Source organism: Mauremys reevesii, linkage group 2, assembly GCF_016161935.1.
Source record: "Mauremys reevesii isolate NIE-2019 linkage group 2, ASM1616193v1, whole genome shotgun sequence".
Taxonomy (NCBI): domain Eukaryota; kingdom Metazoa; phylum Chordata; order Testudines; family Geoemydidae; genus Mauremys; species Mauremys reevesii.
This window is the reverse complement of record NC_052624.1, coordinates 48759235-48775471: the sequence shown is the minus strand read 5'-3', so window position 1 is coordinate 48775471 and position 16237 is coordinate 48759235. Positions and strand designations below refer to the sequence as shown.

The 16237-nt window shown below is 42.6% G+C and overlaps 2 protein-coding genes across 2 annotated transcripts in view; both read right to left on the bottom strand.

Moving 5' to 3' along the window:
• Positions 1-11250, bottom strand: part of SDHAF3 (succinate dehydrogenase complex assembly factor 3) — a 78177-nt gene extending 66927 nt beyond the window's left edge. Inside the window, exon 1 of the mRNA XM_039526237.1 lies at positions 10794-11250. Within this exon, the coding sequence (XP_039382171.1) occupies positions 10794-10976 (183 nt within the window). The 5' untranslated portion in view covers positions 10977-11250. The remainder of the gene's footprint in view (positions 1-10793) is intronic.
• On the bottom strand, positions 1140-4622 carry LOC120398679. Its single transcript, XM_039526236.1, has 2 exons — positions 4102-4622; positions 1140-3483 (listed from the first exon to the last, which is right to left on the bottom strand). The coding sequence occupies exon 2, from the start codon at positions 3295-3297 to the stop codon at positions 2311-2313; it is 987 nt and encodes a 328-aa protein (XP_039382170.1). The 5' UTR covers positions 3298-3483; positions 4102-4622; the 3' UTR covers positions 1140-2310.
• Positions 11251-16237: the final 4987 nt, after the last annotated feature.

Here is a 16237-nt window from a genome sequence, read left to right as displayed (position 1 = left end):
TCTAGTGTCTTGCTTATAACACTCCTTCTAATACATGCCAGAATGATGTTGGCTTTTTTTGCAACAACATTACACTGTTGACTCACATTTAGCTTGTGATGCACTATGACCTCCAGATCCCTTTCTGCAGTAGTCCACCCTAAGCAGTCATTCCCATTCTGTATGTGTGCAACTATTTGTTTCTTCCTAAGTAGAGTACTTTGCATTTTGTCCTTATTGACTTTTGTCCTGTTTTCTTCAGACCGTTTCTCCAGTTTTCCAGATAATTTTGATTTTTAATCCTATCCTCCAAAGCCCTTGTAACCCCTCCCAGCTGGATATCGCCCACAAACTTTATAAGTGTACTCTCTGTGCCATTATCTAAATCATTGATGAAGATACTGAATAGAATTCGGCCCAGAACTGATCCCTGCAGGAACCCATTGAAAACTACTCTGGGAATGGCTTTCCAACCAGTTATGCACCCACCTTATAGTAGCTCCATCTAGGCCGTATTTCCCAAGTTTGTTTATGAGAAGGTCATACAAGACAGTATCAAAAGCCTTACTAGAGTCAAGATATACCTCATCTGCCTCTCTTCCCCCATCCACAAGGCATGTCAACCTGTCAAAGAAAGCTATTCATTTAGTTTGACATAATTTGTTCTTGACAAATCCATGCTGACAGTTACTTGTCACATTATATTTTAGGTGTTTGCAAATTGATTGTTTAATTATTTGCTCCATTATCTTTCTGGATACTACTGAAGCTAAGATGACTGGTCTAATTTCCCAGGTTGTCCTTGTTTCTCTTTTTATAGATTGGCACTATATTTGCCCTTTTCCAGTCCTCTGGAATCTCTCCTGTCTTCCATAACTTTTTGAAGATACTCGCTAATGGCCCAGATACCTCTTCAGTCAACTCCTTGAGCATTCTAGGATGTATTTCATCAGGCCCTGGTGACCTGAAGACCAGGAATTTGGAGCAATCAGATTTTTGAATTGCTCCGCTCCAGCTCTGCTACCAATAGTGACTGTTCCAGCTCCGCTCCGCGCGCTGACTCAAATTAATTTTTAACTAAACAAAAAAGTGTATACTGTAATTTTGAAAAAACATTATTTTTATTCAGACTTTTAAAACAATTTAAATGTCATCAACAATTATACAAACTAGAATCGTTCATAATTCATTCTGTAAAAAATTATTGCAGCAATCAAGTTGCCTTTCATAGCCTGCTGCAAATAATTTAAAATTAACTTCAAAGCCGAAAACAGTAACTCTACACTAGCTTGAGTTGTTGGCATGCTCGAAGCAATTCTACAGGCAGCCTGAATGCGGTGTGGGTAGCTGTAAATGGCCTCAAAAACAGACTTAACTTTTAGCCTACAAATAGACTCCATCGCCTCACAGTCTTCTCAAAAGTTTCTCTCGAATAATGTTTCATTACAAATATAAATCGCAGAAACTCGCCGGCGTCTTTCTTGTTTATCCAGTTCCTTTTCAAAGTCATCTTCTGAAGAATTGATGCTTGAATTATCTCCAGTTCCCCGTGATGACTTCTCAGGGATGGATGCTCAAACAAGTTCAGAGTGAAGACAGAAGTTTGAGAACAGCCTGCTATTTCTGAAGGATGTGAACTTTCCGAAACAGCAAATTCTATTGTTGATGACTCCTTTTGTTGTGTTTTGTTTTCTTCAACCTCTTTCGCCAAATTCAAATGTAGCAATAGATTTTGTTTTTTGAGTCGTCGAGCAATATCAAGGAGCCCTTCCTTTGCCTTTGGTATTTTCCTTGCGGTAAGAAGAATCCGACACCGTGGATCAACATAAACTCCAGCAAGGAAATGAATATTGTCAAAAAGCTTCTCTTCGCGTTTCTGCATGGAGGATAGAATTCCTTCTGCAATTTGCCCACCATTTTCTTGCAAGAATTTTGACAGTTTTCACCATTCCTTCATTAAAACTCACAGGGTTACATTGACAGCTTGAAAATTCACGGTTGTTTGGTTTAGCTTTGCCAAGAGGTCTCGCGGATTCTTCACTTCATCCCATTCAGCTTTTGTTAACTTGAGTTCTCTTGTTCCAGCAGCAGTCACTTGTTCACAGTAAGATTGAAAAACGAGAAGCTGATCAATCATCGCAAATGTTGAACCCCAGCGAGTCACAGAATCCAATGATTGAGTTACCCCATGTAGATCAAGCAGAACACTTCGAATCCTTGGAGTTTGTAGTTTGACAATGACTTGTCGAATTTTTCCCAGAAATTTCTTCACATGTTCTTTGTTCAGTCCATTACAAATTGCCAATTGAAGAGTGTGAATACCACACATCATCAGTTGGACTTTGAGTCATCCTCATGAAGCCATGTTGGAAGTATGAGGCTAGGGTCATTAACCCATTGCGCAGCAGCATCCATGTTGAGTTCGACTTCATCCATTCCTTTAGTTCCTTCATCGGGCAAAATAGCTTCAGTTCTGTCCACATCCCTATTCTCAGAGGTAGAAATGGTTTCATTGTCCTCACTGAAATTTTTGAAGACACAGGTCATGTTTTCTGCATTGTTAATGCAGATGCTCAGCACTTGCATTTCACTGATCCCAATTTTTTCTAAAATAGCTTTTACTTGACTTTTCACGTACAAAGAATTGTGATGCCCTTCAGTGTTGATTATGTCCAAGGTTTTTACCACAGCTTTATCTTTTCCGTCTTCATAGTACTGAGCATTGATTGCAAGGAAATTTCTGTTTCCATAGGTTGCCACATCCATTTTCAGGTAGCACAATTTTTGCTCCAAAGCTTTCTTGAGCTCTTCGCAACCAGACTCAGCTGTGTCAACAACTAAATGACAAACTGCATCATGCCCCATAAAAACACCAAGCTGCCGACCCATTTCACCTGCAATTTTTTGGAATCCTTTGTTCTTTAGCCTGAAGGTAGTGAGCGGTGTTGAACTCAAGCAAACCATTTCAATCAGCCCTTCACAGAAAGTATTGGCATCCACGGTGACTGTAACCTTTGGGGACTTCAAATATGAGTCATGTTTTGTTTGCTCAATTTTGGGTTTCTTTTCAGATGAAGCTCTGCAAAAGATCTTTTCTCCAGGAGTTTTCAAAGAGCCAGATGAATGTTGTTTAGCTGCATCAGCTTTCTGTTTTGCCTCATCTTCCTGGTCCTTTTTTGTAACCAGAGCCGCATAGTTTTCAGGATGGTTACATTTTACATGCTGCCAAAGGTTGAAACTTTTCATGACACTTGCTTCACTTGTCTTGAAGCTACATGGTTTGAGCTCACCATTCACTTCCTTTTCTACCTTGCACATTGCCGATTTCTTCTTTCCTTTCCCAATGCCCAAATTTTGGCTTTTCAAATTCAAAAGTAAAGACGTTGTTGAGATCCTTTTCCATAAATCAGCTATCAATCATGGGGGGCAGATTTGATTTTTTTGTTGAAGCCATGGCCAAATCTTCTTGTGCTGCTACCACATCCAAATGTTTCTTGTTATGATCTTCGAAAAGCAATGAACAAAAGCATTACATTTTTTATAATGTACCTGCTTGTGATATCTTAACCACTTAAGGTACATCGAATTTATTTTGGATTTTCTGTACAAAAATTATCGCATTTTCTTTTTACATAAAATTATTATTAAAGTATATGTTAATATTTTAACATGTTTCTTGCAGTTTTAATGAAGTAAGAAGTATTTTAATATACATAATTAATATAAACTTTATTGTATAAATTGCAAATTAGGTTTTTTATAAAATATTTTCCAAGTTTTTAATTACTATCTCAAAAACGCTTTAATATAGATATATCAATTAAATTTGGTATGTGCTGTAGCGTTAGTACGTGCTATCACTGTTCTACAACATTAATTGTAGAACAGTGGCTACACGTTACAAGGCTGAAAATAAACATTAACGGGAAAGCAGATTCAAATTGCAAGCACAGTCCTTTTAATAGAGAGAGCAAATTTTCAGAAATCTGTTTTTGCTTCATCAGCCTGAATAGATTATAAAAGATAGAGCAAATAACAGGTTCATTTAACAAGTTGGTTAATATCTCTTGCGATATCTTAATATATCAATAAACAAAAACATTATTTTTTTTTGCAATATACCTGTTTGTGATATCTTAAATGTTGCGTCTTGCGTCACACTTTTCATAATCGCAGCACTCAGCGTGTCTCGTTGATCAACCCTTACAAAAGAAGTATCAACACATACTAATCTAGCTAACTAATCTACGTGAGTACGTACTAGCCTAACCTTGGCACAAGGGTGGGAGCAGTCTGCAGTGTTGCCGGATGTCTGATAATTATGTGATTCTTTAATAAAACATATCTCCAAAAAACTTTGTAATTTTGTATCTGTACATTAAATCCTGATTTTGGCTGAAGTGAGAATAACTATGACATATTACGTAAAGTGGTAACGTAGATGTTAATATCAATGGTTATACAATCTGAAACTTGTTGGCACCTTTAGGGCTTTCTTGCTAAATATAATTCATTTTGGATTGAAATTTTTTTAAAAACTGGAGCAGTGGAGCAGTCAAGATTTTCTGTGCTCTGGCTCCGCTCCAGCTCTGGGCAAAAACCTGCAGCTCCACTGCTCCGCGTTCCAGCTCCAGGCTCCACTCCAAAGCCCTGCTGGAGACATCTAACTTGTTTAAGTAATTTTTAACTTGTTCTTTCCCTATTTTAGCCTCTGATCCTAACTCATTTTTACTGGCATTCACTATATTAGATGTTCAGTTGCTACTAATCTTTCTGGTGAAAACTGAAACAAAGAAGTAATTTAATACATCTGCCATTTACACATTTTCTGTTATTGTTCCCCCCCTCTTCATTGAATAATTGGCCTATCCTGTCCTTGGTCTTCCTCTGGCTTCTAATGTATTTGTAGAATGTTTTCTTGTTACCCTTATGTCTCTAGCTAGTTTAAACTCATTTTGTGCCTTGGCTTTTCTAATTTTGTCCCTATATATTTGTTTTATTTGTTTATATTAATCATTTGTAATTTGACCTAGTTTCCACTTTTAGTAGGACTCTTTATTGCGTTTCTGATCATTGAAAGTGGGTGGTCTCTTGCCATACTTCCGTTCTTACCTACGCAATGGGCTAGTTTGCTCTTTTGCTCTTAATAATGTCTCCTTTAAAAACTGCCAGCTTTCTTGAACTGTTTTTCCCCTTAGATTTGCATACCATGGGATCTTACCTACCAACTCCCTGAGTTTGATAAAGTCTGCCTTCTTGAAATCCATTATCTTTATTGTGCTGTTTTCCTTCCAACCTTTTCTTAGAATCATGAACGCCATCATTTCATGATCACTGTCATTGAAGCTGCCTTCCACTTTCAAATTCTCAACCAGTTCCTCCCTATTTGTTAAAAATCAGATCTAGAACAGCCTCTCCCTTAGTAGCTTTCTCCAGTTTCTGAAATAAAAAATTGTCTCAAATACATTCCAAGAACTTGCTAGATAATCTGTGCCCTGCTGTATTATTTTCCCCAGATGTCTGGGTAGCTGAAGTCCACCATGACCACCAAGTCCTATGCTTTGGATGATTTTGTCAGTTGTTTTAAAAATGCCTCTAGATGTTTTTTAAAGAAAGAAAAACATCTGGGTGCATGCAGAATTTCTGAAAGCACAGTTGTGTTTCTTGTAATAAGCAATATGCTAGTACCGCTAATGCACACTTCTTTAAGTGTACCATATGCATGCACTTCATAGATGCACTATTGCAGGATGTTCAAGAACTAATCTACAGCCTCCATGAAGTTAGTATTGAATGGGCTATTCCCTCCAGCCAAGGGATAAACTGACAACCTATATCCCACTGGAATAAAAGGAGCTAAACACTAGCCTGAGAACCTGTTTCCCAGCAAGGGAAGAGAATGATGAAGAAATGCTTTGGGACTTGTTCCCCAATTATCTATTTCATGTTTCCAAGGCTCTGGGAGTCTTAACGCATTCTGAGGTGCAAAAAGTCCCTTAGCCCTGTGAAATGAATATGAGATTTTTAGTAATCACACCTTCAGATTGACATAATTTTGGGAGGAAATAAGAAGACTGAGATATAGGTAAAAAGATCCACATGAACAGTTTGCCAAAGCCTGAATCTACCTTGGCATCTTTTCAAGCTGTCCATATAACACATCCCTCTTGAAGTGTGCACTATGCCATTTTCAAACAGACACTATTAAATCTAAAACCAATTTCCCGCTCCCAACCCCATGCCTTGCAAAACCATTAATGCTCATTAAAGATCATCCAAAATTTCAGGTTTTGAAATTCAGGTTTTTTTGCTGAAAAACGTATTTTTACCACTTTCTCACAACTCCAATGGGACTAAAAGGGATTTTGTTAAAAATAAAAATAAAAAAATTCCAAGTAACTTTTGGAGAAGAACCAGCCATGGAAAATTTAAACCCCAAAGTTGTAAGCTACAGGCAGCTATGAAAGGAAACTGTTTTACAGCTTTAATTATAGAATTCACTACCAAATAAAACCCAAGCTCTATCAGTTGGTGAGGGAAATGAAAATTGGAAAATTATTTACTTTTTATTCTGAAAAGGATATCTTGCAGGATTCTCACACCCAAGCTGTGACTCCTTAGTGAAAAGCTGATAGAACTGTTCTTACTCTCAAAAGGTTTTTGACCCTTAAGGTTAGAGGTAGTGAGATAAAGAATGCAAGTCAGGCCCCCTGTTAGCCATTGCACGCCTCTACTGCTGATTCTAAAAGTGCTGCCTTCTAATTATTCAGTTCTTATACTGAGCAGCACATGAAGGTAAGAGAAAGAAAAAACCATTCAAGATGATCAATGTGAGATTACAAATAAAAAAAAGTGCACCTCAGACAAAAAATGAGAAACAAGGTGTAAGAGAAAGCTGTCTTTAAAAAAAAATTCAAAGTTAAAAGACTCTTAGAGGAACCAGGCAGGTGAACGAGAATCCTGAAAGAGGATCTTTTCAGAGAAGGAGAATTATAAATTAAATATTTTTCCCTGTCTAATGAGAGCATCTGTGCAGGACTCTCACTTCAGGAAAGAAAGACTGAAAAATGTCCAAAGAGAGAGAAATTAAAACAAGTGGCAATAACAAAGTTAATGACAAAAGCATTAACTGAGATCTTCTTTTATTATGTAAAGTATTAAACAGTATAAAGAGCAGCAAGTGACTCTTACAAATCAAATAATTGGACATAATTATTTCTTTCAGCAGACTTGAATGTTATCAGAAAGAAAAACCCACACAAGTGAGACCAATGAAAATTTGGGATATCTTGACATAAAACAAAAACTTCTGCAGGTGGAAGAGTTTGGCCTTCTCCACCTTGGAAATGCGTTCTAGAACACAGAATCCAAAACAGGATTTCCTCCTGGAGGATGAGCCTATGCAATAATGCTTTGTGAACGTGTGGAGAGAAAACCATGTAGCTGCTTTATGCATGTCTGATGGAAACATCCATGAAGGTAGGTTATGGTCAGTGTTCACCTGAATTGCGCGAACATTGACATATCTTTCTAGTTTCAGGTCAGCCAGGTCCTAGCAATGTGAAATGCAATCAGATATTCATTCAGGTATAGTCCTGTAGTAACAGCCATGCCCACTGAACTGGTGACAAAAGAAACAAGAAGGTAAGTGGACTTTCTAAATGTCTCAGTCTATTCCAAGACCCTTTTACACCAAACTCATGATGAAGGGCCTTCCTCTAGCATGAAAAGAGCATTGGCAAGAGGACAGACTCACTACTGTGGAAACTCCAACACCACCTTGGAGAGGACTCTTAATTATCCACTTGGAGTTGTAGCTCCTTTTTGTAGATGGCTTCTGAAATGCCAGGAGGACCAAATCACCTGCTCAGAGATACCATACCTGAAGATCTTTAACCTAAAAAGAACAAGATGTCAGAGAGATGGCTCCCAGGTTGATAGAGAAGTACTAGTTCTGAATGACTACTGAAGCCGTATTCTGAACCTGATTGGACCAATATGGGACTATTAGGATCATTAAACCTTTGTGTCTCATAAGCTTTAACAGGTCCTTTGCTACCAGAGGTAGGCTGTTGAAAAGAAGTACAGCAGCATCCTTCCCCAGCTGGTGGAGAAAATATCCTTAGCTAACATGGTCTTTTCTTGATGCCATGAGCAGAAGACCAGTAGCTTTTTCTTCCAGTGAAAGGCAAAGAGAAAGGTGTCCCTCTTCGGATGAAGGCCTAATCCACCACTCCCTCCTCTCCGACCACTAGTGAGAATATATTACTGATTGACTCAGACTGAGATAGTGTTCTGATCTTGTAAACTCTTCTTCCAAATATACTCAGGAGCAATACAAATGGTCTTCCCTCTAGCCACGGCTGATTCCACAAAACTCTCATAAGGAGGGCGAGAGCTATAGCCAGTGTGATGCTGAGAGACCAGGTACCAGCTCATGCCAAGGTCACCATGCCTCAATTGAACACTGACAAATCTATAACTGGAATCAGTCAGGCTTACCTGTGTATTAGTATTGTTATAATAGATATCAGAATTATAAGAATGTGTTAGATTTTATTGAATGCTTGTGAGTTGCTGCATGCATGCTCACTTATAACATGTATCCCATATTATACAATAATATCTGAGCATTTGTATTGTAAGCCTCGGTAACTGTGTAAATCATTAGACAGGAGAGGCACATTAACTAGTGTGAAATGCTGGTCTCCCACAGAAGGTGTTATGTCCTGCCCAACAGGTAAGACCCATCAACTCCAAACAAACTATTATGGAACATTAAAGAGGACAAAAGACTTTGCTGATTGATCTCCGCCATCCCTATAAAAATGAATCATGCAAGTGAATTCCTCCCATCAGATGAGTTTGCAGCTCAGAGCAGAAGGGGAGGGAATAAAAACCTGTAACAAGAAGGAACTGTTTCTCATTGCTGCTTGGACCCTGGTGGCAAGGTTCCTAGTCATAAACCAGGGATCCCCTGCATTTTAACCTAGATTAGCCCTAAAGGACATACAGAGCTTGCTTATTAGAGAATCTACTATTACCTTTTGAAATTTAAGATTGTAGCTTATTTCTGTATATATGTTTACTCGCTTTAACCTTGTAAATAACTCTGTTTCCTTTTCCTATTTAATAAATCTTTAGATAGTTCAGGATTGGCTACAAGCATTGTCTTTGGTGTAAGCTCTAAGGTGCAATTGACCTGAGGTAAGTGACTGGTCCTTTTGGACTACAAGTAACCTGAATATTGCTGAGACTCTTGATGTAAGGTACCATCTAGCACAAAGGTGGGCTTATCTGGGTGGCAAGCCTGATAGAGTACCCAAGGGGACTGTCTGTGACTCTATGTTAAGGCACTTGTAGTACCTGAGAGTTTATACTTGATAATTGGTTGGTGAAATCTAATAGAACTCATGACCAATTTGGGGGGTTGGTGCTGGTTCTTAACACTCTGCCCTCAGGTTGGTACTTTTGCTATTGAGTCTCTCCAGAAAGCTTGATAGCTGGGATCAGCCTCACAAAGAAAATATTTTTTTCCTTGGCTGTCTTCCAGGCTTGGACAGTTGCATGAAGGGTCTGCTACACCTCCTTCAGTTGCTGGTCCAAAATAGGATGCAAGAGCAGCCTGGCCTATGTACCTCAACTGGGGACTTTGTAAATTTTTGGACCAGTTTCAATTAAAATGCATTTGTTTAGTCAGCTTCTAGAAAAACTGGAGAAAGTTGGGCTCCTCTCCTGTACAGACATTGGTGTGTTCCTCTACTGCTGAGATTATCTGGCACAGAATTAGTCTTCTTGCTCACCTGAGTCCAAAGAGCAGCTTTTATCACCCTGATACTCAGCCTTCCCTCATTTACACAGCTGGAAGTGATGGAGAGGTTCTAGAGCATGTTATCTGCTTTGTGAAATCCTCACCATAAGAGGTGCGGGATCATCATTGTCAAGACTTCCTATCCTGGGAAAAACAGACTCCTGGTGCATGAGCATCAGCCTTAACACAAAAAACACTCCAACGCATCAAGAGATTCTACCTCTGCCAATGCAGGGTCAGAAGAATGCCTCAAAGATACTATGGGTTTTGTGGTAGACCTGCACAGGACTAAGAATAATTGTGACAGACCACTACACATACCAATATCAGGAAACTCTGCCTCTGTGGTCACTTTGAGCTTATGAATGCAAAAGGATACTCAGAGACCTACATACCCCACCCCAGCCAAAAACCTTAAGAGCTATAAGAGTTCTACTAGACTGGTGCCATGCAATGAGAATCCTGCACAGAGAGAAGCCTATTATTATGGGTATCTCTTAATCTTGTGCTGAGGTTGCTGGAGGTTAGTATACAATAATAATAAATAGGTTACACTTATCCAGCTTTATTAAAAAAAATCTGCAGCTCTCAGGGTACTTTGCAGAGGTGTGTCAACAGCACAGCTTCCATACTATACAAGGAAGGCCTGAGGCAGAGAGAAATTAAGCCCTACAATGAAATCACTGGGAGCTGCATAGAATATTAGGGTTGGAAGAGACCTCAGGAAGTCATCCAGTCCAATCCCCTGCTCAAAGCACCCTGCAGGTGCTCGGCAACTACTTTTGAAAATATTGGGCCTACGGACTCGCCCAGGCCAGGTCACGCCACAAAAGTCGGAGCAGAGCCCAGATCTCCTGACTCCCCCCGTCCCCTGCGTCAGCCCCAGGCTGTGAGCTGATAGGTGCAGCTGAGGCAGGGCCCTAAAGCAAGACCGAGGTGAGGGAGGAACTAGATGCCCGCAGCCCTCCCAGCAGACGGGGGAGGCTGGTCCTAGGGCACTTGCCTCCCATTCCCGCAGGAAGCGCTGGGCATCAGCAGGCCCAACCGAGCGGTGCCTCCGGAACTCCTCCTTCACGTACTCGTCGCCCAGCGCCTTCAGCGCCACGGGCAGCGCCCGGTGCAGCAGCAGGATCCGCCGGTACAGAGCCCGCACACGGGACACGTGCAGGGCTGCAGGGCCCGGCATGGCTGGGGCTACCGCGGCCTGCGCTGCTGCCGCCGGGGCAGGGCGGTGCTGGGGCAGCTCCCCGGGTGGGCAGCGGAGCGCGGAGAGAAACGCTCCTGTGCCGGAGGGTTGAGGCGGGAGCACCGGGGGCGGGACGCGGCGCGTCGGGTTCCTCCGCCAGGCCCGGGGTGGGGGGCGGATCAGTGAGCGACTCCCCGCCAGCCGGCCCGGCCTAGCTCAGGGGCTCGCTCGCCCCCACCCGCCACCCACACCGAGTAGCAGCCGGGGCGGGGCGCCCCTTGGGAGAGGAGGGGCGGCGGAGCCCGGGAGTCCCCGGCCCAGCGCGCTCAGGCGCCCCCATGCCCACGCGTGGAGGCTCCCTGGCTGGGACTGCAACCACTTCCTCTCCCTGGGCTGGCCTGAGCCTCCGGAGCCTCATACGTATGACTCCACTAGCCATGGGTTGCGGGTGTAATAGACCAAGGGAGGCTCTGCCTCCCCTGTACCCCTGGTTGTGGGGGTTTGGAGGCGACTTCTTGCTTAGTATTCCCTATGCAGGGAGATTACTGATGGACCTAGGAAGAACAGAACATAAGAATGGCCCTACGAGGTCAGACCAAAGGTCCATCTAGCCCAGTGTCCTGTCTTCCAACAGTGGCCAGTGGCAGGTGCCGCAGAGGGAATGAACAGATCAGGGACTCATCAAGTGATCCGTCCCCTGTCACTCATTCCTCGCTTCTGGCAAACAGAGGCTAGGGACACCATCCCTGCCCATCCTGGCTAATAGCCATTGATGCACCTATCCTCCATGAATGTATCTAGTTCTTTTTTGAACCCTGTTATGGTCTTGGCCTTCACAACATCTTCTGGCAAGGAGTTCCACAGACTGTGCATTGTGTGAAAAAATACTTCCTTTTATGTGTTTTAAACCTGCTGCCTATTAATTTAATTTGATGGCCCCCGAGTTCTTGTGTTATGAGAAGGAGTAAATAACACTTCCTTATTTACTTTCTCCACATCAGTCATGATTTTCTGGATCTCCATCATATACCCCCTTAGTTGTCTCTTCTCCAAACTGAAAAGTCCCAGTCTTACTAATCTCTCCTCGTACAGAAGCCATTCCACACCCCTAATCATTTTTGTTGCCCTTTTCTGAACCTTTTCTGATTCCAATATATCTTTGAGCTGAGGCGACCACATCTGCATGCAGTATTCAAGATGTGGGTATATCATGGATTTACATAGAGGCAATATGATCTTTTCTATCTCATCATCTATCCCTTTCTTAATTATTCCCAACATTCTGTTTGCTTTTTTGACTGCCACTGCACATTGAGTGGATGTTTTCAGATAACTGTTCCACAATGACTCCAAGATCTCTTTCTTGAGTGCTAACAGCTAATTTAGATCTTTTTATATGTATCATTGGGATTATGCTTTCCAATATGCATTACTTTGCATTTATCAACACTGAATTTCATCTGCTATTTTATTGCCCAGTCACCCAGTTTTGTGAGAGGCTTTTGTAGCTCTTCACAGTCTGGTTGGGACTTAACTATCTTTAGTAATTTTATATCCTCTGCAGATTTTGCCACCTCACTGTTTACCCCTTTTTCCAGATCATTCATGAATATGTTGAATAGGACTGGGTCCAGTACGGACCCCTGAGGGACACAACTATTTACCTCTCTCCATTCTGAGAACTGACTATTTCTTCCTACCCTTTTTTTCCTATCTTTTAACCAGTTGCCAATCCATGAGAGGACCTTCCCTCTTATCCTGTGACAGCTTACTTTAAGAGCCTGTGGTGAGGGACCTTGTCAAAGGCTTTCTGAAAATCTAAGTACACTAGATCCCCCTTGTCCACATGCTTGTTGACTCCCTCAGAGAATTTTAGTAGATTAGTGAAGCATGATTTCCCTTTACAAAAACCATATTGACTCTTCCCCAACAAATCAGGTTCATCTATGTGTCTGACAATTTTGTTCTTGACTATAGTTTCAACCAGTTTGCCTGGTACTGAAGTGAGTTTTACTGGCCTATAATTGCTGGGATCACCTCTATAGCCCGTTTAAAAAAAATGGGCATCACATTAGCTATCCTCCAGTCATTTGTTACAGAAGCTGATTTAAATTATAGGTTGCAGACTACAGTTTGTAGTTCTGCAATTTCACATTTGAGTTCCTTCAGAACTCTTGGGTGAATACCATCTGGTCCTGGTGACTTATTATTTTATCAGTTTGTTCCAAAACCTCCTCTAATGACATCTCAATCTGGGACAGTTACTCAGATTTGTCACCTACAAAGAACGGGGAGTATAACACCTTTTGAATGGGGAGAAAGAAATGCCTTTCCTGGCCAGCACATTCCTCACCTGCTCCTTCCAGGGCGACTTCTGTTGATACCTCACAGTGTTGATTTTCACCTCCAGAGAGACAATTAGCCATCAAGGACACCCCTGCCTGCCTGCCCTAGCAAAAGCCTCTACATCACCTTCCGCCGCTGGGCCCAGCTTCCAGACCTGCATGTCAGTGCACGTTTCAGAGTCGCAAAGGGAAATACTCTGGCCTCAGGCATTGGGACAATCGCCAAAGCAAACAGGGTGGCAGCTGGTCAAGGGGCGAGGAAGAGAGAAAAGTGGACAGGCAGCAGGCTGGCCTCCTGTCTGTTTTCCTTTTGTTACGATTTTCACTGTGACAGTAAGGGGGAGACCTGAGAATTTTGTGTTGAGTTTGTGATGGCGTGACTTTGAGGAGCTTCCAAAGTGTGGAAGGGGAGGGTAGAAAGAAACGGTTGTCAGGGGAAGAAGGTGCTGAGCAGCCCATCGGGGAGGGAAAGGTCCCAGGGAGGTGTGATGGGAGGAGCTGTGTAGCCTTCAAGGGCAGCCTGCTGAGAGGTTTTTCCCTGCAGTATCTTGGGTTTAGTGGAGGGGAGGCGCAGGACGGCTGTGGCTGGCCTGAGCACCTCCGGATCGCGGCGGGGAGGCTCAGGGCTTCGGCTAGCCCAGGACTCCTCCAGCCGAGGGGGGGGGGGGTAGCATTCGGGCTTCCAGCTAGTGCGGATCCTCTGGCTGAGGGGCAGGTGCTCGGGACTCCTCTGGGAAGGGGGTACTCGGCACTGGCACGGGGCAGCAGCAAGGGGTCTCAGGGCTCTGACTGGGGGAGGGGAAGGGGGGCGGAAGAGGTAGAGCTGAGTGCTAGCCTCCCCTAAGGAGGGCTCCACCCACCACCCATGCCACTAGCTCTTTCCAAACCTGCTAGTCTAGGTGCCACCCTGGCCTTCAGATTTCCGCGTGCAGGAAACAGGCCTTTCCTACACTGGGCTTTGTCAAAAGCTTGTCTTCATTGGGTGAAAATGGTGCATTTAAACTAGTGTGAAGCTAACCCTTGCTAACTAACCCACCTAAGCTATGTCTGTACTGCTCACTCCTGGCAGCGAGGTGCAGGGTGTAGCTACTCGCTGAAGTGAAAAGCAGGCTGTGTCCACACTGCAGTGCGCAGCTACACCTATTCGTGAAAGGCTCTGGCAGCTCCGCACTGCAGGAGTCTTTTCCTGCTGCCTCCCCCTTAGTCTTTCCCTGATACTGAAGCCTTTCACTGCAGCAGGGAGACAGCAGTACACTGGGGGAAGGAATTGCTTGGCAAGTGGGGTGCATACCCGCAGAGTTCAGCTATGTCCTTACTCTTCTCACCTAAGCTGTTCCTCACCATCTACACTGCTATTTATACCCATGCTGGTATACCCTGTGCTACACACTGCCACAAGGAGTGTACTGTGTAGAAGTACCTGTAGACAGTTGTAATTTTAAATAGTGTTTGCTGGCCCTATAGTCTAACTGAACCAGTAACAGATTAAAACTACAAGTGCCTTATGTATATGCTAACTAAGGATAGAATTTAATCACGGAGGTCACGTATTCTGTGACTTTAACAAATCTCCGTGACTACTTTGGTTTCAGCTCCCATGGCCACAGGGGATGGAGCTGTCAGTTGTCCCCAGCGGCCAGCCCACCACACTCCCCCACTTCATTATTTTTAGTAAAAGTCACAGACGGGTTGCAGGCAATAAACAAAAATTAAGACTAACCGTGACCAAATCTTAACCTTAATATCTATATGTAAAAAACACATTTTTTTCACTGAAGACAACCTAGGATTTCAACACTGTTTTGCTTAACATGAGTTAAAAACTATACTTTTTTTTCCTGAGTGAAGACATGTTTCCCTGGCATGTGTGATATCCTCACTCCTGATAAATTTATCATACAGATCCTCAGCAATTCAAAGCTTGAACCTGCCTTTTTAATGCATGTTCTGTGAAGTGCCTAGCAGACATGTGGGCACTATGAAATAAAAATAATAACCCTCTCCCCAGATCACTGCCAGACAGTGCCCTGCTGTGTCTACAGTGCTGTGGTTATTTGTTCCTCCATCCTTACCCGGGTAATGAAAAAATAATATTTTATTTGCCTTTCCAAAGAGCGCTTTCCCCAGGCGAGCAAAGAAGTAAATTTTTGCAAGGCTGAGATGAAAATGCTCTATATAAAATGTCTCTGTGGGGAGGTAGAGTTGTGTGTGGCCCATCAAGGAAGGAAGGGGTAGGTGTGTTTGTATGTGGTTGGGGAGTGAGGGTTTCAAATAGCAACACTCATTTGTTTCAGCTGTACCCACCAAATTAATTAGTAACAATGAAAATAGCCAAATAATTTCAAAACATGAAGTTGAATTTAACTAACATAATAAAATATAGCGTTACATGGTGTAATGTCACCACCATGCATTAAATCCCCCCACCCTTAGGTCTTTGTATATGTATAGCTGCTTGGTCTTAGTTACCTTGCCATAGTAACCAACATTGTTTTCTATATGGGAAGTCTGTATAACTGAGACAGCATAATTATCTAAATTATGAACTGGGGGAGAAGTTATGTAGAACAGAAATTAGAAAATATTCATTAATGTCTAAATACATAAAGTGACTGTTAGCAAAAAAAGATACCAGCCTGTGGAAATTTGGAATTCTGCATGTGGGCACATTGGGCTTGATTCCACAAAGCTACTTAGGCTCCTGACTTCCAGATTTAGGTACCACTGGTATTCACAAAACCTCCACGTGGCTGCTGCTTAACCCTGTAGCTGCAGTAAAAGTTCTCTAGATGCTTATGTTTCTGCCTCCATGCATGTGTCCTGCAGCCTCACTCAAGATCTAAGCTCCAGTACAGTTCATGAACCTGGGGCGGGGAGGGAAGGTATTTGTCTGCTTAACTCATATGCAGGGCCAAA

What these genes read in the sequence shown, in the direction of transcription:
- LOC120398679 (XM_039526236.1), bottom strand. Translation starts at nt 3,297, where the DNA reads ATGTGCAAGGTAGAAAAGGAAGTGAATGGTGAGCTCAAACCATGTAGC.